At 43.5% G+C, this 22,039-nt stretch overlaps 1 protein-coding gene across 2 annotated transcripts in view; it reads right to left on the bottom strand.

The window, feature by feature from the left end:
• The window catches only part of stard10 (StAR related lipid transfer domain containing 10), a 96,626-nt gene that overhangs the window by 15,718 nt on the left and 58,869 nt on the right, over positions 1 to 22,039 (bottom strand). For both annotated transcript variants that reach the window (XM_062977054.1, XM_062977053.1), the window contains exons 3-4: positions 4,342 to 4,489; positions 940 to 1,043 (exon numbers count right to left, since the gene is read on the bottom strand). In XM_062977054.1, the coding sequence (XP_062833124.1) occupies positions 940 to 1,043; positions 4,342 to 4,489 (252 nt within the window). The remainder of the gene's footprint in view (positions 1 to 939; positions 1,044 to 4,341; positions 4,490 to 22,039) is intronic.

Consider the following 22,039-nt stretch of genomic DNA (forward strand, 5'->3'; position numbering starts at 1 on the left):
GGAGATCAATTGAATCAGGAAAGTCCTATAAAGTTTGGGAAATGTTCTGTTCCTGGTTCGAGAGTGTTATTTCCTATTTAATTGTGTAGTCCTTACTTTGAAAGTAGTTGTTATATTCCAGAAACTATGTTTTTGTGGCACAAACTATGCTGAATGGGTTGAGACTCAATGAGACATTCATTGAAAAACTATAGCAAAATGTGCTGCAGAGTGTCCCTCCCATACAAACAAAGTTTGTGCAGTTTAATCAACTTTTCTCATGTTTTTAAACCAGAGTAGTCAGCTATAATAGAGTGCAGTTAACACCTCCCAAACAGAGGATGCCTTCAAGCAACAAAAGCCAGGCTATCACTACGCAAATACCCTCACTGATTGACTTTGCAGCTGCAAGGCAACTCAATGCTATTCAGGTTTGCTAATTGCAACATTCACACTTGCTTCAAACAGACTGGGATTCTTTCTCCCTCTCCACTTGCCTCATTTCCAATAGATCTCTGAGAATGCCATGAGCCACAGATGCAGGCGAAACGTCAGGAGAGAATACTGTTGGAATATGGTCATGCAGCTTGAAAAACTCACAGCAACCCAGTGATTCCAGCCATGAAAGCCTTTGACATCATCATCATCATCATCATCATCATCATCATCATCATCATATTTATTATTATGTTTATACTCTGTTTTTGCTCTCCTTCCCTCGGTTGCATTGCAACATTTCCATGGAGAAAGTCAAGGCATTTGCTAACACTGGGTGCATTCATGTAGTTGGACACCCCCCTGAACTGCCATGTTTGGGTTGCAGTTTTGCAAGGCCTTGAGCCTCACCAAACTACAACTCCCAGGATCTCACAGAGCTGCGCCATGGCAGTTAAAGTGGGACCAAACTGCATTATTTCTGCCGTGAAGACGTGCTCCTTTTCCACAAGGACGGCTACTCACCGGATGCTTGACAGAGTAGTTCATGATGATATAGTCGCTGCCCATGGGCAGCCAAGAGCGCAGCGTGATGACGTCTCGGTTCTTCAAGGGTTTCGGACACCGCCCTGTGGAAGAACCATTAAAGTGGTGCTAACTCGTTACTACTGGTAGTTAACTCGTTACAAATACAATACAGACCCTGCCCAATTTCCTAAAGACATTAGTGTAAGGGACTAAGAACGACTAAGGTTATTTCAGGCAGGGGAATCTTTTTATCCACCCGCTGCCACCAATTTGTAACGTGGTGGCCCCAATTGACAAGGAAGTGCCTCCTATTTCAGCAATGCGCGACCACCAAAGACTCAGGGAGGAGACTTTTTACTTTTTTTTCTTTCTTCTTCTTCCCTTTAGATGGTAGCGTAACTTAGTTTAGAATATATGCAACAGAGGCTTGGATGTTGAAAGAACAATAACAAGTTTATTCAGGCACAGAGCTTAGTGGTTTCAATGTTGTTTCTCACTTAGAGGTACACTTTCTTCAGCAGTTGCAATAATAACATATGGTAAATTCCCTCTCAAAAGACTTTCTCCTTTCCTTGAGCAGTTTAAACCTTTTTCTTCTCTAACAAACAATGCTATCAACTGACCACTTTGGATCTAACTGGGATTGCTTCCCCTTATCACTCAGACTCCACTACTAACTCAAATAAGTCACTTGACCTATTTAAATCTATTGGATCTAATTTACTTATGTTTTAATTTTTATAATGTATTTTAATGATGTATTTTTATAGTTTTGATTGATTATATGTACTGTTTTTTGTTTTATTATTATGTTCTTGGCATTAAATGTTGCCAACTGTGTAAGCCGCCCTGAGTCCCCCCGGGTGAGAAGGGCGGGGTATAAATTCTGGAAATAAATAAAATAAATAAAACGACTCAAACTAGAGATCTGAACTTCCCTGGTTCTCACAACCTTAGAACCAGTACAATACCATGGTAGATGCACCCTAAGGCCCCATCTATGCTGCCATGTGGTGCTGTTTGACAGCATCAAATTGCATTGAACTGCACAAAGCACCGATTAGCAGTGAGTTGCTCTTTCAACAATGGGACGGTAGATCTGTTCAGAGTTTTAGTCTGAAATTGAAAGGAGCTTTCCAAAGCACTGTGCTAATTCTCAAAGACATACTTTGCATCAATGCTTTAAAGCTTGGATTAGAATCCAAACCTTATTCCTATAGCTATTGGCAAGGAAAACTAGAGATCCTTGGAGGGATGTTCACTGTAGGAATCCCTAGGTCTTCCAGCACACCTTTATGACCAGGTTCCAATAGAAGTTAGCCATGGCGTTGGAGCACCCTGAGATTCCTAGTAGGGGTGTGCAAATCTTCATTTTCAAGTTGTAAGTTGTATCTGTCAGAGTATTTGCAACACAGCAGTAGTTGGATGGAAGCAGTGGAATGCAGAACGAAGAGACACTCAGAGACGTTGGTAAAACTATTTACAAAGTTTTACTGTATGCAGCAGTAATCAACACAAACAGACTTGCAGACGACAGATGAACACAGGACTGTTCTGTTCTCCAACAGAACTTGACTCGAACTCTAGGCAGACAGAACTCAACTGAACTGATGCAATCGTTATGCACAAACACTTGTGTCTGGATACTCCCTAGTTCCAGCCATGCATCAAGGTCATCCTAGCTTCTTGGCAATTAACTCTTTCCACATTATGGTATAATCTGGATGATGCAATCAGTTGCAATACAAGCATGGCACAAATTGCATTTAAACACTATCAACACACAAATCCCACATTAACAGTATCTAATTCTTAAGTTTGTATATACAAACAGATATTAAAAAAACACGGGGGCTGTGGGGGGAGCCCACACAAAAACTTAAGACTCAAAACGCACCCAATACTTTTCCCTTTGAATTCTGTAATGCTCGGAAGTCAGTTTCATTTTCAGTGCAAGCAAGCGAGGCAAAGCCAAAAAGGCTGTCATTCATCTTTAGATTAAGAAGAGAGAGGCTGCTTCTTGCCATGAGGAGAGGAAAGCAGCATGGAGGGACAAACTGAGTGAGCTGGGAAAGAGGCTGAGAGAGCACAGAATTCTGGGAAACGTAGCTTGGGAAGGACAGGAGCCCTATGGCAGAGAATGCAAAAGGCCCTGCCCTGAACTACATTTCCCAGAAGTCTGTTGAGCATCAGGAAGCTCCAATTAGGAGGAGGGAGAGATATGTCCCTGCATAGTAGCAGCCAGAGTTCCAATGAATGGATGAATCTGCAAAGAGGAGGATGGATTGAGACTTCAATACAGTAGAGTCTCACTTATCCAACATAAACAGGTCAGCAGAACGTTGGATAAGTGAATATGTTGGATAATAAGGAGGGATTAAGGAAAAGCCTATTAAACATAAAATTACATTATGATTTTCCAAATTAAGCACCAAAACATCATGTCTTACAACAAATTTGACAGAAAAAGCAGTCCAATACGCAGCAATGTTATGTAGTAATTACTGTATTTACGAATTTAGCACCAAAACATCACAATGTATTGAAAAGGTTGACTACAAAAATATTGACTACTAAAAGCAGACTGCGTTGGATAATCCAGAATGTTGGATAAGTGAATGTTGGATAAGTGAGACTCTACTGTACTAGTAAGTAAATCTGGGCTAGGCTGGGCTGGGGAGAAATCCCTAAATTGGAGTTCTATTGGTAAAACATTCAATGAGATAACTGATGCTTTAAAAATTCCCAGAAATCAATAGATGAATGGATATTTCTGAAACTTGGGAGAATGATCCCCAGTTATCTTTTGTCATTGTACAAAAAATTCAAGGAGATAACTCTAGTAGATTTTTTTAAATAAATGTTGTTTGTAAAAGATTTGAAAATTCCCCCAAAATCCATGGATGAGTGAAACATTCTGAAACTTGGTGGGCTAACAGTGGTCAATGTGTTCTATGATCGTAGCAAGTTTCATGCCAATAGTTCTAACAATTAGAAAGAAAGCAGCCCCAGAATTTTCTCCATTGGCAAATTACTTAACAAAAAGTAACGAAAAAGTAGTTAGTTCACTATAGTTATGATACGGACCCTGCCTAGTTTTGTAAATATGTTAGAAATTATTTTCCCCCCACCCCTAACTTAGTAATGAGTATTGAAACATTTCTTCATTGGTTGCACAGGCCTAATCAGAACTTTTTGAAGAGTACAATAATACACTCCAATTGTGTTTGCATTTAGCAAGGAGAGTCAGAATTAATCATCTGCCTTTCCAGTGAATTCAGATGGTTTTAAAACATTGTCTCCACTGTATCATACACGTGGTTTCGACCCCACTTGAACAACTACGGCTCAGTGCTATGGGTGCCTGGGAGTTATAGTTCCCCAAGGCAAGCGACTTACAGGAATAGTAGCCGACGTCAGCGTTGACGGTCAGCTTCCCGATGTCGAAGGTCTCGATGACGTTGGTGTCCCATTTTTTCCTGTATTCGATGTCATGCAAGACGTCGTAGAGGGTCTCCGCCGAAAGGTCCTTGCAGTCCATCCTGCACTGGAGAGAAACAGGGAGGAAGGGGCCCATTAATAGGGAAAGTCTATTATTATTATTATTATTATTATTATTATCATCATCATTATTATTATTGACTCGGTTAAGTGTGCAAAAGGGAGAGAAAACAACAATTCTTGTCCTTCCCAGCACACTCTTCCTTTTGGACAAATATTCCCAAAATCCCTCAGCCAGCAGAGTGATAACCCAAAAATAATCCAAACTACAAATCCCATGATTCCATAGCATTGAGCCATGGCAGCTGGTGTGGGGTAAAACCACATTCATTACATAGTATAGATGCACCTCTAGTGCATCCCAAAGTGACCCATTCAAGGTGGAATCTGTTAATGTGGAATCTGTTAAAGTATCACTGTGTTATCACCCCAACCTTACTCTCCATCTTCATCGCTACGATACTGCACAGTGTTGATGGGAAACTTCCCACCAGAGAGGAAATATCAATTGGACAGATGGCAAACTGTTTAATCTCAGCAGACTGAAAGCCAAAACCAAGGTCACAACAACATCTGTTCTAGAACTCCAATACGCTGACGATAACATAGTCTGTGCGCATTCAGAAGGAGGCCTACAAGCCACTCTAAACGCCTTTGCAAAAGCATACGCAAAACTTGGCCTCTCACTGAACATTGAGGAAACCAAAAGTCTTAAAATCCAGCAAAAGCCACCAGCCACTCCAGCAAGGCCAGAAATGCAGCTTAACAGTGTAATGTTAGAAAATGTTTATTATTTATTTATATACCGCTTTTCTCACCCCTGGGGGAACTCAAAGCAGTTTACAACATACTAATGGCAAAATTCAATGACAAACATTGTTGGTAAAAACCAAATCATAATATAACCAGGAGTTAAAATCACTGGGATCATTAAACACGGTAGCCGGGACGGCTTTTGCACAGTTAAAACTTGTGCACGAGTTGCGACCGTACCTCGAGAAGCCTGACTTGGCCACAGTGGTCCACACCTTGATTACATCTAGACTGGATGACTGCAATGCGCTCTTTATCACCACCTAGTCTTAATTGTTTATTGCCCTAATCTCTAGCACTTTAATTCCATTCTTAATTTTATGGCCTTCTGTTTTTGCACAGGTCTGCCTTCCCTTGCAATTTTGTAATAGTTCCATCTTAGTCCTGACGCCCACTGATGTATAATATGAATGTTTACTTTATTGTTTTAATTATATATGCTATTATGGTGTTCTGTTTTTATCTGTTGATTCTTGGGCTCGGTCCCCATGTGAACCACTCCGAGTCCCCTCAGGGAGATGGAGGCGGGTTATAAATAAAGTATTACTATTATTACAAGGGTTGAATTAAAAGTAATGCCTCCACCTTGGTAACTCCTCAACAGATGGCAGTCCTGGTCTGCGGCAGTTCCTGGCTTGTTCAGTAGACTCTCCTCTACGCTTAGTTCCATTTGGCAGGAAGCCTTAGCATTGAATGGTTGTGTTGTTAAAGTGAGAAGTATGGAACCCTGCGCAGACGGGGAAGCCTTAGCTTTGAACGGTTGTGTTGTTAAAGTGAGAAGTATGGAACCCTGCAAAGACGGGGAAGCCTTAGCTTTGAACGGTTGTGTTGTTAAAGTGCAAAGTACGGAACCCTGCGCAGACGGGGAAGCCTTGGCATTGAACGGTTGTGTTGTTAAAGTGCGAAGTATGGAACCCTGCACAGACGGAGAAGCCTTAGCATTGGACGGTTGTGTTGTTAAAGTGCAAAGTATGGAACCCTGAGCAGACGGAGAAGCCTTAGCATTGGACGGTTGTGTTGTTAAAGTGCGAAGTATGGAACCCTGCGCAGACGGAGAAGCCTTAGCATTCAACGGTTGTGTTGTTAAAGTGCGAAGTATGGAACCCTGAGCAGACGGTCGGTCAATGCGACTTAAGCAACGTGCAGTCATTGACAGCAGAAGGTGTCGCCCCAAAGGAGATTCATCAGAGAATACAAGCTGTTGATGGGGATTGTGTTGATGTGAGTCCTGTGTGTCGTTGGGCGAGTAGGTTTAAGGATGTTGAAGTGGGAACATGTGACTTGCGTGACAAGCAAAGAGTTGGACGTCCTGTGACAGCAACCACCGAGTTTCACAAGCAAAAGGTTGACAGATGGATTCAGGACGATCATCGTATCACTCAGAGAGAAATTTCAAACATCATCGGCATTTCACAAGAACGTGTGGGTCACATTATTGCTTTGCTTGGCTATCAGAAGATCTGTGCACGATGGGTCCTGTGAGACGCCGGTTGCGGAAACAGAGTGTCGATTTCTTCCGTGACAGCTTCAGAAAACTTGTTCATTGTTGGCAGAAATGTATCCAATTGTCTGGTGATTATGTGGAAAAGTGAAAAGTGGTAGTTAAAGAGCACATTCTAAGGATTTGTGTTGTCGAAGGCTTTCATGGCCGGGATCACAGGTATATATTAACCTTCCTTGCTTAGTTGCTCCATGCCCCACAACCTCTGAGAATGCCTGCCATAGATGTGGGCAAAACGTCAGGAGAGAATACTTCTGGAACATAGCCATACAGCCCGGAATACATACAACAACCCTATTCGAAGGATTATTTCTGCGTTTGATTTATTAAAATATTCCCATCCAAACCCAAGTAACGAAGGTGGAGGCATTACTTTTCATTCAACCCTCGTATTATTATTGACTCCTGGAACAATTCCATCAGTGTTGCCTCTGAAAAATCTTGCAAATCTCTTGGGAAGAAGAGAGGCCGACAAATGTCAGCGTCTGGAAGAAGCAAAGACCACCAGCATTGAAACCATGATCCTCCACCATTAACTCTGCTGGATTGAAGGCCACATTGTCCAGATGCCCAAGGATCGCCGTCTCCTAAAGCAGTTACTCTACTTTTCAACTCAATAATGGAAAATGGAATTTATGTGGACAGGAAAGAGATTGAAAGATCTGCTCAAAGCAAACCTTTAAAACTGTGGCGGAGACACCGAGAGAGACTGGGAAGCCCTGCCCTTGAGCGTTGAACTGGAAGACAGCTGAGAATTTGAAGAAACACGAATGGAGGACGAAAAGGAGGAACGTGCCAAGAGAAATAAAGTGTCTCAAGGCAACCCTTGTCGAGACCGCCTTCAACCTGGAAATGGATGTCCCCACTGCGGAAAAACATGCAGGTCAAGAATAGGACTCTATAGCCACCTACAGACCCACCACCAAGACCTTTCACATGGAAGGCAATCAGACTCGGACACCAAGGATCGCCAATGGCATCTCTAGTAGATATGTAGGTCATGAACAGGATCCCAAATCATTATGTTCTTGTAATGAAGTACAAATTTTTGGTTTATAAATGTTATGTTTAATTGTGTGTTTGTGTTTTAGAAGGGTAAGTATTGCAGTTGCTGCTCTCAGCACTCAGAGGCTGGTTGCCATGGAGAAGTGGGCGGAGCCAACTGCCGTTTTGCTGAAGAAGTGCAGAATTTAAAAAAGAGAGCCAGTCTGTGCTCTGATGAGGCACAGGGAAGACTGATCCTAGGTTAAGGGGATCAGGGAGACTCATTTTGAGTCAAGTTTAAAATAAGTTTGGTGACTAATTTGATATAATCTGTCCTGATAAGGAACAGAGAATCTGTGATAGCAGATCACAGGGGTGACTGTGGTATAAAAGTGGCTAAGGAATAGAGTTTCCTTAAGTAAAAGAAGTAATATTTTAGAAAGTTGATTCATCTTATTCAAGTATTGTAACTGTTATTAAGAATAACTCTTCGTGAGAAACGTCATTGTAACCATTAAGCTTTGTGCCTGAATAAACTTGTTCTTGTTTTTCCAGCATCAAAGTCTCTGTTATATATATTTTGAACCAAGTACGCAACCATCTAAAGTAAATAAGTAAAAGAAGAAAGGAATAAAAAGTTAAAGGTCTTCTCCCTGAGTCTTTGGTGGCTAGATCATTTCAATTGGTGGTTCCATCTTTACAATTGGTGGCAGTCATAATTAGCTCCATTACAAATTGGTGCCAGCTCCACGTAATTAAACATCCTTTACAAGTGGTGGCAGCGGTGGAATAAAAAGATTCCCCCCTGCCTGAAAAAGCTTTACACGTAATAACATCCATTACAGTCCTATATTTCTATAAAGAAAAAGCAGTCTCCACATTTCCATCATTTCTAGTCTCCTTCAAGATATATTCCTGCTCTTGGAGCCTGAAGCAAAATGTAATAACTTCAGTCCAATCATCTGACCCAGTGATTTAGTGTACCAGAACTAAAGCAACGCCTGTTAACTCGTTTAATTTAATCTATCTGAAATGAAGGACTGTCTATGTCATTTTGTCAGTCCCTTCCATGGAAATTTTGCCTACGGGTTTGCTGGTGGTCTGCCATCCATTTCCCATCCAGAAGTGACCTTGCTTAGCTTCACTTCCATCAGCTGGTCCTGTTAATAGCAACTCTTTCTTTTCCATGTGTTGCCGAAGGCTTTCATGGCTGGAATCACTAGGTTGCTGTCTGGCCATGTTCCACAAGTATTCTCTCTCGACGTTTCTTTCGCCCACATCTATGGCACGCATCCTCAGAGGTTGAAAGGTCTTTCTTTTCCATTCAGTCCCAATGAATCCACACATCATAAAAAACATCCATTTGTAGGTGTTGCAACACCTTTGGACGTGTGAGCTTGTGTTCAGCATTAACTGCTTCTATTTTTACACTAGATGTTTTGAGTCCTTATGATAAAAAAATAAACTTGAGAAGTATTTTCTGAAAACTTAAGCAATGTACAATAGACAGGAATGAGACTACCCCACTCCAAGAGTTATTGACTGTATTTGCCATGGATAATGGAAGCTGTAGTCATATATAGCCTAGATGGTTGGTTTGGTCTCACCCTGCTATCTATGTAACTATCTATATAAAGGTCAAATCATATATGTATGTATATAGCTTTGATCTACAGAGGCTCCTACATGGCTGGATGGATCTGGACCACATTTGACACACATAACCGTCATTATCCGACTTGAAAGTTTTGCTGGGTTTCAATTATAAAATCCACTCAGTTTTGGGTGAAGGCCACAAAAAAGTAAAAGCTGACAGTAGAAAGGATTAGCTACTAGCCTATTATTATTATTATTATTATTATTGACAAAACGACGTTGTATGACACAGCAAACAAGATAGACATGCTGGATTTTGTTTCACAAAACCACAAGTCGAACACTTCCCAAGTGTCTAGGACTGTGTGATGTATTTTCGGATGATGCATGTAGATCCCAGCAGGGTGGCCTTTTGCAGTTGGCAGATCGTAATTTAGTCAATGTCTCTATTATTATTATTATTATTATTATTATTATTATTATTTATTTCCACTCCTATAGGTATGTATGTATTCATTGTTTAGATGTATCCACAAGAGGGCAATATGTAGACAGAAAGGATTAGCCTCTAGGTTTGTATGTATGCAGTGCTCAGATGCATCCACAAGAGGGCAGTGTATAGATAGAAAGGATTAGCCTCTAGGTTTGTACAGTATGTATTCAGTGCTTAGATGTATCCACAAGTCGGCAGTATATAATTAGAAAGGACTGGCCTCAAATTTTGCATGTATTCAGTGCTTAGATGCATCCATAAAAAGGCAGCATATAGATAGAAAGGATTAGCCTCTAGGCTTGTATGGATGCAATGCTTAGATGCATCCACAAGAGGGCAGAGTATAGATAGAAAGGATTGGCCTCTAGGTTTGTATGGATGCAGTGCTTAGATGCAGTGCTTAGATCCAAAAGAGGGTGGTATATAGACAGAAAGGATTAGCATCTAGGTTTGTATCTATGCGATGCTCAGATGCATCCACAGTAGGGCAGTGTATAGATAGAAAGACTGGCCTCTAGGTTTGTATGTATGTGTATGTATGTATGTATGTATGTATGCAGTGCCCGGATGCAAACACAAGAGGGCAGTACGTAGATAGAAAGGATTTGCCTCTAAGTTTGTGTGTATGCAGTGCCTGGATGCAAACACAAGAGGGCAGCGTATAGATAGAAAGGATTGGCACTAGGTATGTATATATTCAGTGCTTTTTTTTTCGTGTCAGGAGCAACCTGAGTTGCTTCTGGAGTGAGAGAATTGGCCGTCTGCAAGGACGTTGCCCAGGAGACATTGCCCGGATGTTTTGATGTTTTTACCATCCTTGTGGGAGGCTTCTCTCATGTCCCCGCATGGAGCTGGAGCTGATAGAGGGAGCTCATCCGCGCTCTCCTCGGGTGGGATTCGAACCTGGCAGCCTTCAGGTCAGCAACCCAACCTTCAAGTCATGAGGCCACCGGAGGCTCCTCAGTGCTAAGGGTGGTGTATAGAAAAGATAGAAAGGATTGGCCTCTAGGTTTGTATGTATGCAGTGCTTGGATGCATCCACAAGAGGGCAGCATATAGATAGAAAGGATTAGCCTCTAGGTTTGTATGTATGCAATGCTCAGATGCATCCACAAGATGTCAGCATATAGATAAAAAGGATTAGCCTCTAGGTTTGTATGTTTGCATTGCTCAGATGCATCCACAAGAGGGCAGAGTATAGATAGAAAGGATTAGCTGCAGGGCTCTAGGTTTGTATGTATGCAGTGCTTAGATGCATCCACAAGGGGCAGTATATAGATAGAAAAGATGCCTGGATACACAACGAGGTCCCTATCATAAGGCTTATAACACAGTCTTGAAGCCACAGGTGGGAAATCCACCCTATAAGGAAGTAAGCAATTTAATGGAGATTCGTATTTTAGAAAAAGTGTGTGAGTGTGTGTGTGTGTGTGCCAGCCTTGCCCTAAGGCTTTTCTTTCGTGTCAGGAGCACCTTGAGAAACTGCAAGTCGCTTCTCGTGTGAGAGAATTGGGGGGGGGGGGAGCCTTGCCCCGAGGCTGAGAGACTGTGACTTCCAGGAAAAGTCTAGAGGAAGGAAGAAAAGAGAAAGGGAGAAAGGTATGAGATAAAGGAAGGAAAGAAAGAGAAAGAAGGGAAAGGAAGAAAGAAATAGAAATATAGGAAAATAATGTTTATGTTTTTAATTACTTTGGCAAACATCATAGAATATTTACATCCGCACCCCCATCAGGGCCACCTTCGATGCCACTTGTTTTCCTTTGTTTTGCAGAAGCAACAGCTGCTTATCTGGCATCGGGCGCATTCAGCAGGAATCGGTTTTCCCAACACGATAATTTCCTTGCTTGCTATTATCTCCGCCCGTGATAGGATTATCTCTTGTTTGCAGAGAACCGGGCTGTGAAACTATGGAGACCGAAAACGTCAGGCCTGGGAAAGGTTTCCATTTAATATGGCAAGGACGAGATCATGCAGATCAATTAGATTAGAGATCCTCGTTAGATTTTATTTGTTATTTACTGCACGTTCATCCCTCGTTGGAGGTCATTTATATTGGCAGATGATATTCCAGTGTTATTGCAAGTGAGGCCTGGCCAAAGCATCATACAGGGAGGCTGAGACTTCCCTCAATTGTGGATGCAGCTGAGAATCACATTGGCTTTTTATGCTGCTGCATCACACTCATGGCTCATGTTCAGCTTGGGGTATCCTAAGACTCTTTTCAGGTGGGACTGTTTCCATATCCTTCCTATATCCATGCACTTGGTTTATAATGCCTACTAGAGGACTATCCATTTATCCAACTTGAAATTCATGTTATTATCTTTGCTGAAGCTTATAATGAACCAAGAAAGGGAAGAAAAGAAAGAAAGAGTGAGAAGGGAAGAGAAAGGAAGGGGAGAAAGGGATGGGAAAAAGGAGGGAAGAAGGAAAAAGAAGGGAAGAGAAAGGAAGGGGAGAAAGGGATGGGGAAAAGGAGGGAAGGGAAAAAAAAGAAGGAACGAGAAAGGAAGAGGAGAAAGGGATGGGGAAAAGGAGGGAAGGAAGAAAAAGAAGGGAAGAGAAAGGAAGGAAGAAGGAAGGAAGGAAAGAAGAGGGGAAAGGCATGTGAGGAAACAAGGAAAGAAGGAAAGGAAGGAAGGAAAGAGGGGAGGGAAAGGAAATGAAATGAAAGGGGGAAGGGAAAGGTAAGGAAGGGGAAGGAAGGAAGGAAAAAAGGAAAGGAAGAGTAAAGGAGGAAGGAGGGAAGGAAAGAAAGGGAAGTAGAGAAATGAAAGGAAAGAGGGAAAGGGAAGGGAAGAGGGAAGGAAAGGAGGGAGGGAAACGGAAAGGGAAAGAAGGAGGGAAGGAGAGAGGGAAAAGAAGGGAAGGGGAAGGGGAAGGGACGAAAGGAAAGGAAAGGAAGAAGGAGGGAAGGGAAAATGAAGGAAGGAAGGAAGGAAGGAAGGAAGGAAGGAAGGAAGGAAGGAAGGAAGGAAGGAAGGAAGGAAGGGGGAGAAAGAAAGGAAAGGGAAAGGAAGGGAGGGGAGGAAAGAAAATGAAAAGAAAGGAAGGAAGTGAAGTGAAGGGAAAGGAAAGAAAGGAAAGGTAATGAAGGGGAAAGGAAGGGGAGGAAAGGAAGAATGGAAGGAAAGGAAAGGAGGAAGGAAGGAAAGAAGGGAAAGGAAAGGAAATGAAAGGAAAGGAGGGAAGGGAAGTAAAAAAGAAAGGGAACAAGGGAAGGAGAGAAAGCGAAGGGAAGGGAAACAGAGGAAAGGAAAGGAAGAGAAAGGAAAAGGAAGGAAGGAAGGAAGGAAGGAAGGAAGGAAGGAAGGAAGGAAGGAAGTGAAGGGAAAGAAAGGAAAGGGAAGGAAGGGGAAGGGAAGAGAAGGGGAAGGGGAGGAAAGGAAGGGAAAGGAATGGAAAAGAAGGAAGGAAGGAAGAAAGGAAAGGAGGGAAGGGAAAGGAAACAAAGGAGGGAAGGAAGGAGGGAAGGGAAAGGAAAGAAAGGAAAGGGAGAAGAGAAAGGTAAGGAAGGAGGGAAGGAAAATGAAAATAAAGGGAAGTAGGAAGGAGGGAAAGAAAAGAGAGAAGGGAAGAGGGAAGGGGAAGGAAGGGGAAGGGAAGGGAGGGGAAGAATGGAGGGAAGGGAAAGGAAAAGAAGGAAGGAAGGAAAGGGAAGGAGGAAGGAGGGAAGGAAGGAGGGAAGGGAAAGGGAAAAAGGAAGAGGGAGGGAGAGAAGGTAAAGGGAAAGGAAAGAAAGGAAAAGAAAGGGGAAAGTATGCGAGAAAAAGCAAGGGAGGAAGGGAAGGAAGGAAGAAAAGAGAGAGAGAGAAGGGAAAGGGAGAGAGAAAGGAAAAGAGAGAAGACCCACAAAGAACATGCAAACCCGGGCTGTGCCCTATATCAAGACTATCCTATATGTAAACCTTGCCAAAGCAGTGCGCTGCCCGCCTGTCTTGTGCCGCCTGAGGATCCGTTTCGGGGCTCTCTCATTATTCATCAGGGCTCTCTCTCTCCTTTCTGGGGCCTCTGAATATTGCATGAGTGTGGAAGGGGGAGAAAGTGTGGGGGGCCATTCAATCCCCTTGATCCTCCACAGACCCCATCGGCCATGGTCCAAAGCCCCGAGCATCAGGTGAGCCGAACATGCGGCCTTGGCACTCAAAAAGCGCATGGGAGGTTTTGTTCTGGAGGCCGTATCCCATGGCCAGGCCTTTGTGCCCCTTTCAAAAGCCACCCAGGTACGCTTTCCATCCCAGGTAAGAGGAGGAAACCAGAGAAGGTTCCCTTTCTAGCTCAAACAAAGAAGAGCACAAAGAGTCCAAAGAAGAAAAGGAGACAGAGCTCAAAGAAAGACAGTCAATGGCTGGGAGGCACAATTGAAGCCTGGATAAAATGGGAACAGAGAAGAGGGAAAAGAAGAGAAGGGAAACAAAAGGGTGAAGAGAAGAAGAAGAAGGGGGAAAGAAGAGGAAGAGAAGGAAAAGAATGGAGGAGAGGGAGAGGAACAAGAAGAGGAAGAAGAAGAGAAACAACAAAGGAGGAGGAAAGGGGAAAAGAGAAGGAAGAATATGAAGAGAAAGAAGAAGGTAGAGGAGGAAGAGGAGGAAGAAAAAGAAGGAGGTAAAAAGAGAAGGAGGAAGAAGGAGTGGGAAAAGAAGGAGGAGAGGGAGCAGAACGGAGCAAGAGGAGGAAGAGAAAAAACCAAAAAGGAGGAGAAGGGGAAAAGAAGAGGAGGGAGATGAGGAAGAAAAGGGAGAAGAGGAGAAGAGGAAGAAGGACCATGAAAGTAAAAAAAAAGAAGAGGAAGAGAAGGAAAGGAATGAAGGAGAGAGAGAGGAGTAAGAAGAGGAAGAAGAAGAGAAACAACCAAGGAGGAGGAGAGGAGAAAAGAGGAGAAGGAAGAAGATGAAGAGAAAGAAGAAGTTGAGGAAGAAGGCACGGGAAGAAGAGGAGGAAGAAAAAGAAGGAGGTAAAAAGAGAAGGAGGAAGAAGGAGTGGGAAAAGAAGGAGGAGAGTGAGCAGAACGGAACAAGAGGAGGAAGAGAAAAAACCAAAAAGGAGGAGAAGGGGAAAAGAAGAGGAGGGAGATGAGGAGGAAGAGGGAGAAGAGGAGAAGAGGAAGAAGGACCATGAAAGTAAAAAAAAAGAAGAAGAAGAAAGAAGGAGTGAGAATGTAAGGGAGGAGAAGAAGAAGAAAAAGAAGGAGGAGGGAAAGAGGAGAAGGAAGAAGAGGGAGAAAGAATGGGAAAGTAAGGAAGAAGAAGAGGAAAGGCAAAAAAGGAGAAGGGAAAAAAGAAGAGAAGATGAAGAGAAAGGAGAGGAAGAAGGCAGAAAGAAGAGGAGGAGGAAGAAGAAGAGGAGGAAGAAGGTAGAGGGGGAAAAGAAGAGGAAGAGGAAGAAGGACCATGAAAGTAAGAAAAAGAAGACGGGGAAGGGAAAATGAGAGAAGAAAGTAAGGGAGGAGAAGAGGAAGGAAAAGAAGAATGAGGGAAGGAGAAGAAGGAAGAATAGGAAGAAAGAATGGGAAAGTAAGGAAAAAGAAGAGGAAAGGCAAAAAGAAGGAGAAGGGAGAAAAGAAGAGAAGGAAGAAGATGAAGAGAAAGGAGAGGAAGAAGAGGAAGAGAAGGAAGAAGAGGAGGAGGGGGAGGAAAGAGTGGGAGAGGAAGAGGAAGAAGCAGAGGAAGAGGAAAAAGAAGAGACAGGAAGAGCAGGAAAAGAAGAGAAGAGAAGCAGGAGGAAGGAAGGGAGAAAAGGTAGGCGGGGAAGCAGGAAGAAGTAGCAGCAGAGAAAGATGATGATGATGATGATGATGATGATGATGATGATGAAGAAGAAGAAGAAGAAGAAGAAGAAGAAGAAGAAGAAGAAGAAGAGGAACAAGAAAAGTAGGAGGAGGAAGAGGAATGAAACTCTGCCTTTCCTTTTACCGAACTGGGCCGCATGGCAGTTGGCAAAGCGTAATCCAAATGCAGATTAAGATATAGAACAACAAGAAGAAGAAGAGACATATAAAGCCCGTTTTTCAAATGTAATTAAGCCATTTGTGGAATTAAAGCAGCCATCAAACACGCAAATAGGATAGAAATCCCACGCCTCTTGAAATCCCATTACTGCCGATTCCTCAAACTGCAAATCCCACCCACCTCCTCTTTGGGCTGTCAGTATAATATTTCCACACAAACCAGAAAAGGAAAGGAAAAGGCCAGTTGCGTTCAGTCCGTGTCTGTGCCTAAACCTCACCTATCCATTTGCTCCCACGCTCTGAAGGAAAAAGTTCTTGCAAAACTACAACTCCCAGGGTTCTGCAGCATTGAGCCATAGCAGTTCAGTGGTGTCAAAACCGAACTAATGCTATCTTTGCCAGAGATAGACCTAAAGATTATGTGGTACGAGCTGTGCCCGGCCACGTGTTGCTGTGGTGTAGTCCTAAGTGGGGTGTTCTTCGTGGCATTCAAGGTGGCCTAGAAAGGATTCACCTAGGTATGAAGCAGCCAGGCTTTGAAGCTGTAAGGATATTCAATGATATTCAAGTTGGCCAACAATGGAGTCCCCTAGCTACGAAGCAGCCAGGCCTTGAAGCTGCAAGGCTAATCAATGGTATTCAAGTTGGCCAACAATGGAGTCTCCTAGCTACAAAGCAACCAGGCTTTGAAGTTGCAAGGCTTTTGGATGGTATTCAAGTTGGCCAACAATGGAGTCCCCTAGGTATGAAGCAGCCAGGCTTGGAAGCTGCAAGGCGATTGGATGGTATTCAAGTTGTCCAACAATGGAGACCCCTAAGTATGATGCAGCCAGGCTTTGAAGCTGCAAGATTATTGGATGGTATTCAAGTTGGGTAACAATGGAGTCCCTAGGTATGAAGCAGCCAGGCTTTGAAGCTACAAGGCTATTGGATGGTATTCAAGTTGTCCAACAATGGAGACCCCTAAGTATGATGCAGCCAGGCTTTGAAGCTGCAAGATTATTGGATGGTATTCAAGTTGGGTAACAATGGAGTCCCTAGGTATGAAGCAGCCAGGCTTTGAAGCTACAAGGCTATTGGATGGTATTCAAGTTGGCCAACAAGGGAGTCCCCTAGGTATGAAGCAGCCAGGCTTTGAAGCTGCAAGGCTATTGGATGGTATTCAAGTTGGGTAACAATGGAGTCCCCTAGCTACGAAGCAGCCAGGCTTTGAAGCTGCAAGGCTATTCAATGGTATTCAAGTTGTCCAACAATGGAGACCCCTAGGTATGATGCAGCCAGGCTTTGAAGCTGCAAGACTATTCAATGGTATTCAAGTTGGCGAACAATGGAGTCCCCTAGGTATGAAGCAACCAGGCTTTGAAGCTGCAAGGCTAATCAATGGTATTCAAGTTGGCCAACAATGGAGTCCCCTAGCTACAAAGCAACCAGGCTTTGAAGCTGCAAGGCTAATCAATGGTATTCAAGTTGGCCAACAATGGAGTCCCCTAGGTATGAAGCAGCCAGGCTTTGAAGTTGTAAGGCTTTTGGATGGTATTCAAGTTGGCCAACAATGGAGTCCCCTAGGTATGAAGCAGCCAGGCTTGGAAGCTGCAAGGCGATTGGATGGTATTCAAGTTGTCCAACAATGGAGACCCCTAAGTATGATGCAGCCAGGCTTTGAAGCTGCAAGGCGATTGGATGGTATTCAAGTTGGGTAACAATGGAGTCCCTAGGTATGAAGCAGCCAGGCTTTGAAGCTGCAAGGCTATTGGATGGTATTCAAGTTGGGTAACAATGGAGTCCCTAGGTATGAAGCAGCCAGGCTTTGAAGCTGCAAGGCTATTGGATGGTATTCAAGTTGGGTAACAATGGAGTCCCCTAGCTACGAAGCAGCCAGGCTTTGAAGCTGCAAGGCTATTGGATGGTATTCAAGTTGGGTAACAATGGAGTCCCCTTGCTACAAAGCAGCCAGGCTTTGAAGCTGCAAGGCTATTGGATGGTATTCAAGTTGGGTAACAATGGAGTCCCCTAGCTACGAAGCAGCCAGGCTTGGAAGCTGCAAGGTCACTCCTTGGAAAGTGATGAATATTGTGGCCAAATATGGTGTGATTTGGCCCAGTGGTTTTGTTGTTAACTCAGTCCTTATTATGCACGTTACAGACATACATACATACATACATAATTAGGACCGAGTTAACAACAAAACCACTGGGCCAAATAGATGATCTTAAACCTATGGGATGGAAACTGCTGAAATTCAGTTTGTGGAGATATATAATATATAATGATTCAGCAGCTGAGCATAGAGTTGAGTTTTGTTAGCCTACAATTTTGTCTTTGGTTTCAATTCCACTCTTTTCTGTAATTTCCCATGTTTGCCCATCTCCACCCTTCTGTGGTTCCCTTTGATGCCCACAATGTAATTATACATGGGGTGCTAATGACATATTCGGGGCTTCCGACAGGCTCCTTTCTCGCTTAAAATATCCCATTATACTTGCATCATGCCTTCTCATTTATGCCAGTAATTCTACCTTGCGCTGGGTCCGGCTGAGACAGAAGGTAGATCCTGTCCGTACTGCATAATTATGACAGTTTGGCTCCACTTTGACTCAGCACGGCTCTGTCCTATTATAATTCTGGGGTTTTGTGATCGTTCCGGTACATAAAGATAAGAGTTCAAGGGAGTGGACCATAAGTCCCTAGCATAGTCATGGGCAAATTTGGGCCCTCCAGGTGTTTTGGACTGCAACACCCACAATTCCTCACAGCCAGTCTGATTTATCTCTGGCAAATCAGGACATTTTGGAGAGCATAGTGGTTTAGCATTTCTTCACATATTTATTTTATATCTATTCTAATTTAGGGACTCCAAATGTAAATACCCTAAAGAGACATATTTAAATGGCTCAGGTCTGGTCCTATCTAATTTTGGAAGCTAAGCAGGGTCGGCCTTGGTTAGGACTTGGATGGGAGACCGCCAAAGCATCGCAGGGCCTGGAAGCTAGTTTTTGGTGGAAGCAACTGACAAAATCACCTGGACTAAGAAAACCCTACAAAATTCACCATCGATCGACACGTTTTTTTCCATGTCAGGAGCAACTTGAGAAACTGCATGTCGCTTCTGGTGTGAGAGAATTGGCCTTCTACAAGGACGTTGCCCAGGATATTTTTGATGATTTTACCATCCTTGTGGGAGGCTTCTTTCATGTCCCCGCATGGAGCTGGAGCTGATATAGGGAGCTTATCCACGGGTTGTATTCAAACTGGCAACCTTCAGGTCAGCAACGCAATCTTCAAGTCAGCAGTTCTGCCGGCACAAGGGTTTAACTCACTGCTCCAAGTCATCAAGTCATCGATAGGTGACTTGAAAGTAGGCTCACAGTACACCCACTGGAGCAAGTGGAAAGTCAGGAAGATTAGTTCTGAAATTACTTTTGCTAGTTTTTAAAAATATCCTTGGATGTCGTTCCTCTGGTCCTGGAGACTTGGATTTGTTTAGAGTAGCCAGGTATTCCTGCACTGCCTCTCTACCTCTTTGGTGTTGCATTTCCTCATCTGTATCAATTGCTCCATTCTCGGGATTGTTGTGAGTTTTCCGGGCTGTATGGTCATATTCCAGAAATATTCTCTCCAGTGTCAGAGGTTGTGAGGATGCCTGCCATAGATGTGGGCAAAACGTCAGGAGAGAATACTTCTGGAACATGGCCATACAGCCCGGAAAACACACAACAACCCTGTGATCCCAGCCATGAAAAACTTCGACAAGACATTGCTCCATTCTCCCCAAGCTGAGCACTGTTTACCTTTGGAGAGAGGCTCACTTGTAGGTCTAGGGCTTTTTTTCGTGCAAGACACAAAATTGAACCCATCTATTACACAAGGCACAAAACTAGCAAATTCGCATAAGGGACAGGGTGCAATTTCTGGGTGTCTGTTGTGGCTCAGCCATCATGGCCCAGGTTACATCGAAAGTTGGAGTCAGAAATAGATGAGGTGGCGGAATTCAAAGACATTCCTGCTCAGAACTCAGGTCCCATGGCCTTGCAGGTGCTGGATATCATAGATCTGCTAATTGGCAAACATTCCGAAGTTTTAACCAGAGAGATTTTGTTACCAAAGATAGAAGTAGAAAACAAGGACTGAGAAGAAGTCAAAGACTCGCTCTCAAACTAGATAATGATTAGTTTTCCCTTGAGAACTTTCGTGAGCCCTGTATTCCCTAATTCTTACAGACTTGGGATTCTGTTAAAAGTACTCTGCACTGTATTTTCATTGCGGTGTCAACTTTGCCTTTCCTCGGAAGAGGTTCCAGTTTCCAGCTCCTTGCCTTATCTTCTGAATCCGTGCCGAGTTTCCAGTTTCAGGAGAGCCGTGCCGAGCTGCTACTCCCGAGTAGACCTTGCCTTGTTACCACGACTTCCTTGTTCCTGGATTGAGACTGACTCTGCTTTGTTTACCTTGCTTCTTTGACTTTGCTACGGGACTTTTAAAGTGGATTTGCAGTGCTTTGTTTTCCGCTATTGTTTCATGGACAAACTTTGAAATCTAAGGGAAGCTATCGAGCTTCACTTGTGGATTACAAATTGGACATTGATAAACTCTTTCTGAATTGCAATAGACTATATATTACGGACTATTTCTTACTTTGACTTTCCACCTTAAATGCGCATCTATATATATAAAAGAGTGATGGAATCCTGGCGACCGCCAATAAAACAAAACTAAACACCCCACAACCTCGAAAATTGACAACACAACCCATCATCCATGCCTCTAGGTTGATACAACAAAAAGAAAAGAAAAATAAAGTCCTAATTAGAGGGAGAGGAATAATTGTGTTTTATCCAATTGCTGCCAGTTAGAAGGCTAAGCTCCGCCCACTTGGTTTCCTAGCAACCCACTCACCCAGGGGACAGGCAGAGTTAGGCCTCACTTAGGCCTCTTCCACACTGCCTATAAAATACAGATTATCAGATTTGAACTGGATTATATGGCAGTGTAGACTCAAGGCCCTTCCACACAGCTATATAACCCATTTAGAATCTTATATTATCTGCTTTAACTGGATTATCTGGACTCCACACCTTTACCCTTTACCTTAACTACCACCAATTCCTCAATACTTTATTTCCCATACCACCATACTTCGCCACAGCAACGCGTGGCTGGGCACAGCTAGTAGACCTATATATTTACTCTGCTTCAATAAACAGCTTGTGTGTCATATTGGCTCCAGCCTAGTTTTCGAGTGCTCGCGCTGCCTTGGGGTGCAACAGTGTCATTGCATATGTTGCATGGAAGTCCAGGGCCCCTTCACCCAATTGCAAGCCAGCTTGCGCCTGGCTTCTTCCTCCGCTTTGACACACTTTGCAAACCAGACGAATCAAAAGCAGAAAGATCCGGAGGAAAATCCTCCTGGGATGAAAAGGGAGGCTGAGAAAAAGAGAAGGAGAAAGTGAGGGAGGAAGAGGGAGTGCGAAGTCACGCTTTCTGGCAAATGGATGAGAGCTGAACAGCTGGAAGGATGTGCTGTGATCCGTTTTGCAAGCTGCCAGACTGCCCGGCATGATCTCCAGAGGCACAATTTGGTGTCAGGTGAGGAAAGCTGTCTAGAGGAAGATCATCTCCACCAATGAACTGCCCTGGGTTTGCAAGCCTTGAGCAGAGATTTTAAGAAGAGAGACTTTTGGGAATCTCTCTGCACTGCTGGAATCAAATTGAGAGCGCCTCACAACAATGTACACCAAGATAAGCAGCGCGTAAACACTCCAACCATCACCCCGGCCAAAGAAGCACAAAGCCCTGGCAGACCGTGCAAACAAGATCTGCAAATCCCACCTCCTCCAAGGTGAACTGGACCACCTAAACTGGGCTCTCCAGGCCTATGGGTATGTATTCTACGGCAGACATCGGAAGAGCTGCAAGACCAAGAATAAGCCCATGAGAGTCAAGACAAAGATCCACCCAGAGGAAAAGTGTTCTTTCCATGCATCAAGGGTGTTGGAAAAATGTCATCCTATACTGCTTAAGTCTCTATGGTTAGATAGGAAGCCTAGAAAAGAGTTAGGGACACCTTTCCCCAGTCCTTTGCATGCTTTGATTAGGCTTTACTATTGTTTCCTCTTTCCTGTTCTGTTTAGGTCAACCCCACCCTTTGATGCTTTAGAAATGTGATATCTCCTAGGGCTTTGACGTAACTTCCCCAATTTGGCTTTTGGAATGTTTATGGCCCTAGAGAAGAAGCGACCCACGAGGCTTGGTCGCCATTCCTGCTTCC

The sequence above is a fragment of the Anolis carolinensis genome, chromosome 3 (assembly GCF_035594765.1).
Source record: "Anolis carolinensis isolate JA03-04 chromosome 3, rAnoCar3.1.pri, whole genome shotgun sequence".
In the NCBI taxonomy this organism is placed as follows: domain Eukaryota; kingdom Metazoa; phylum Chordata; class Lepidosauria; order Squamata; family Dactyloidae; genus Anolis; species Anolis carolinensis.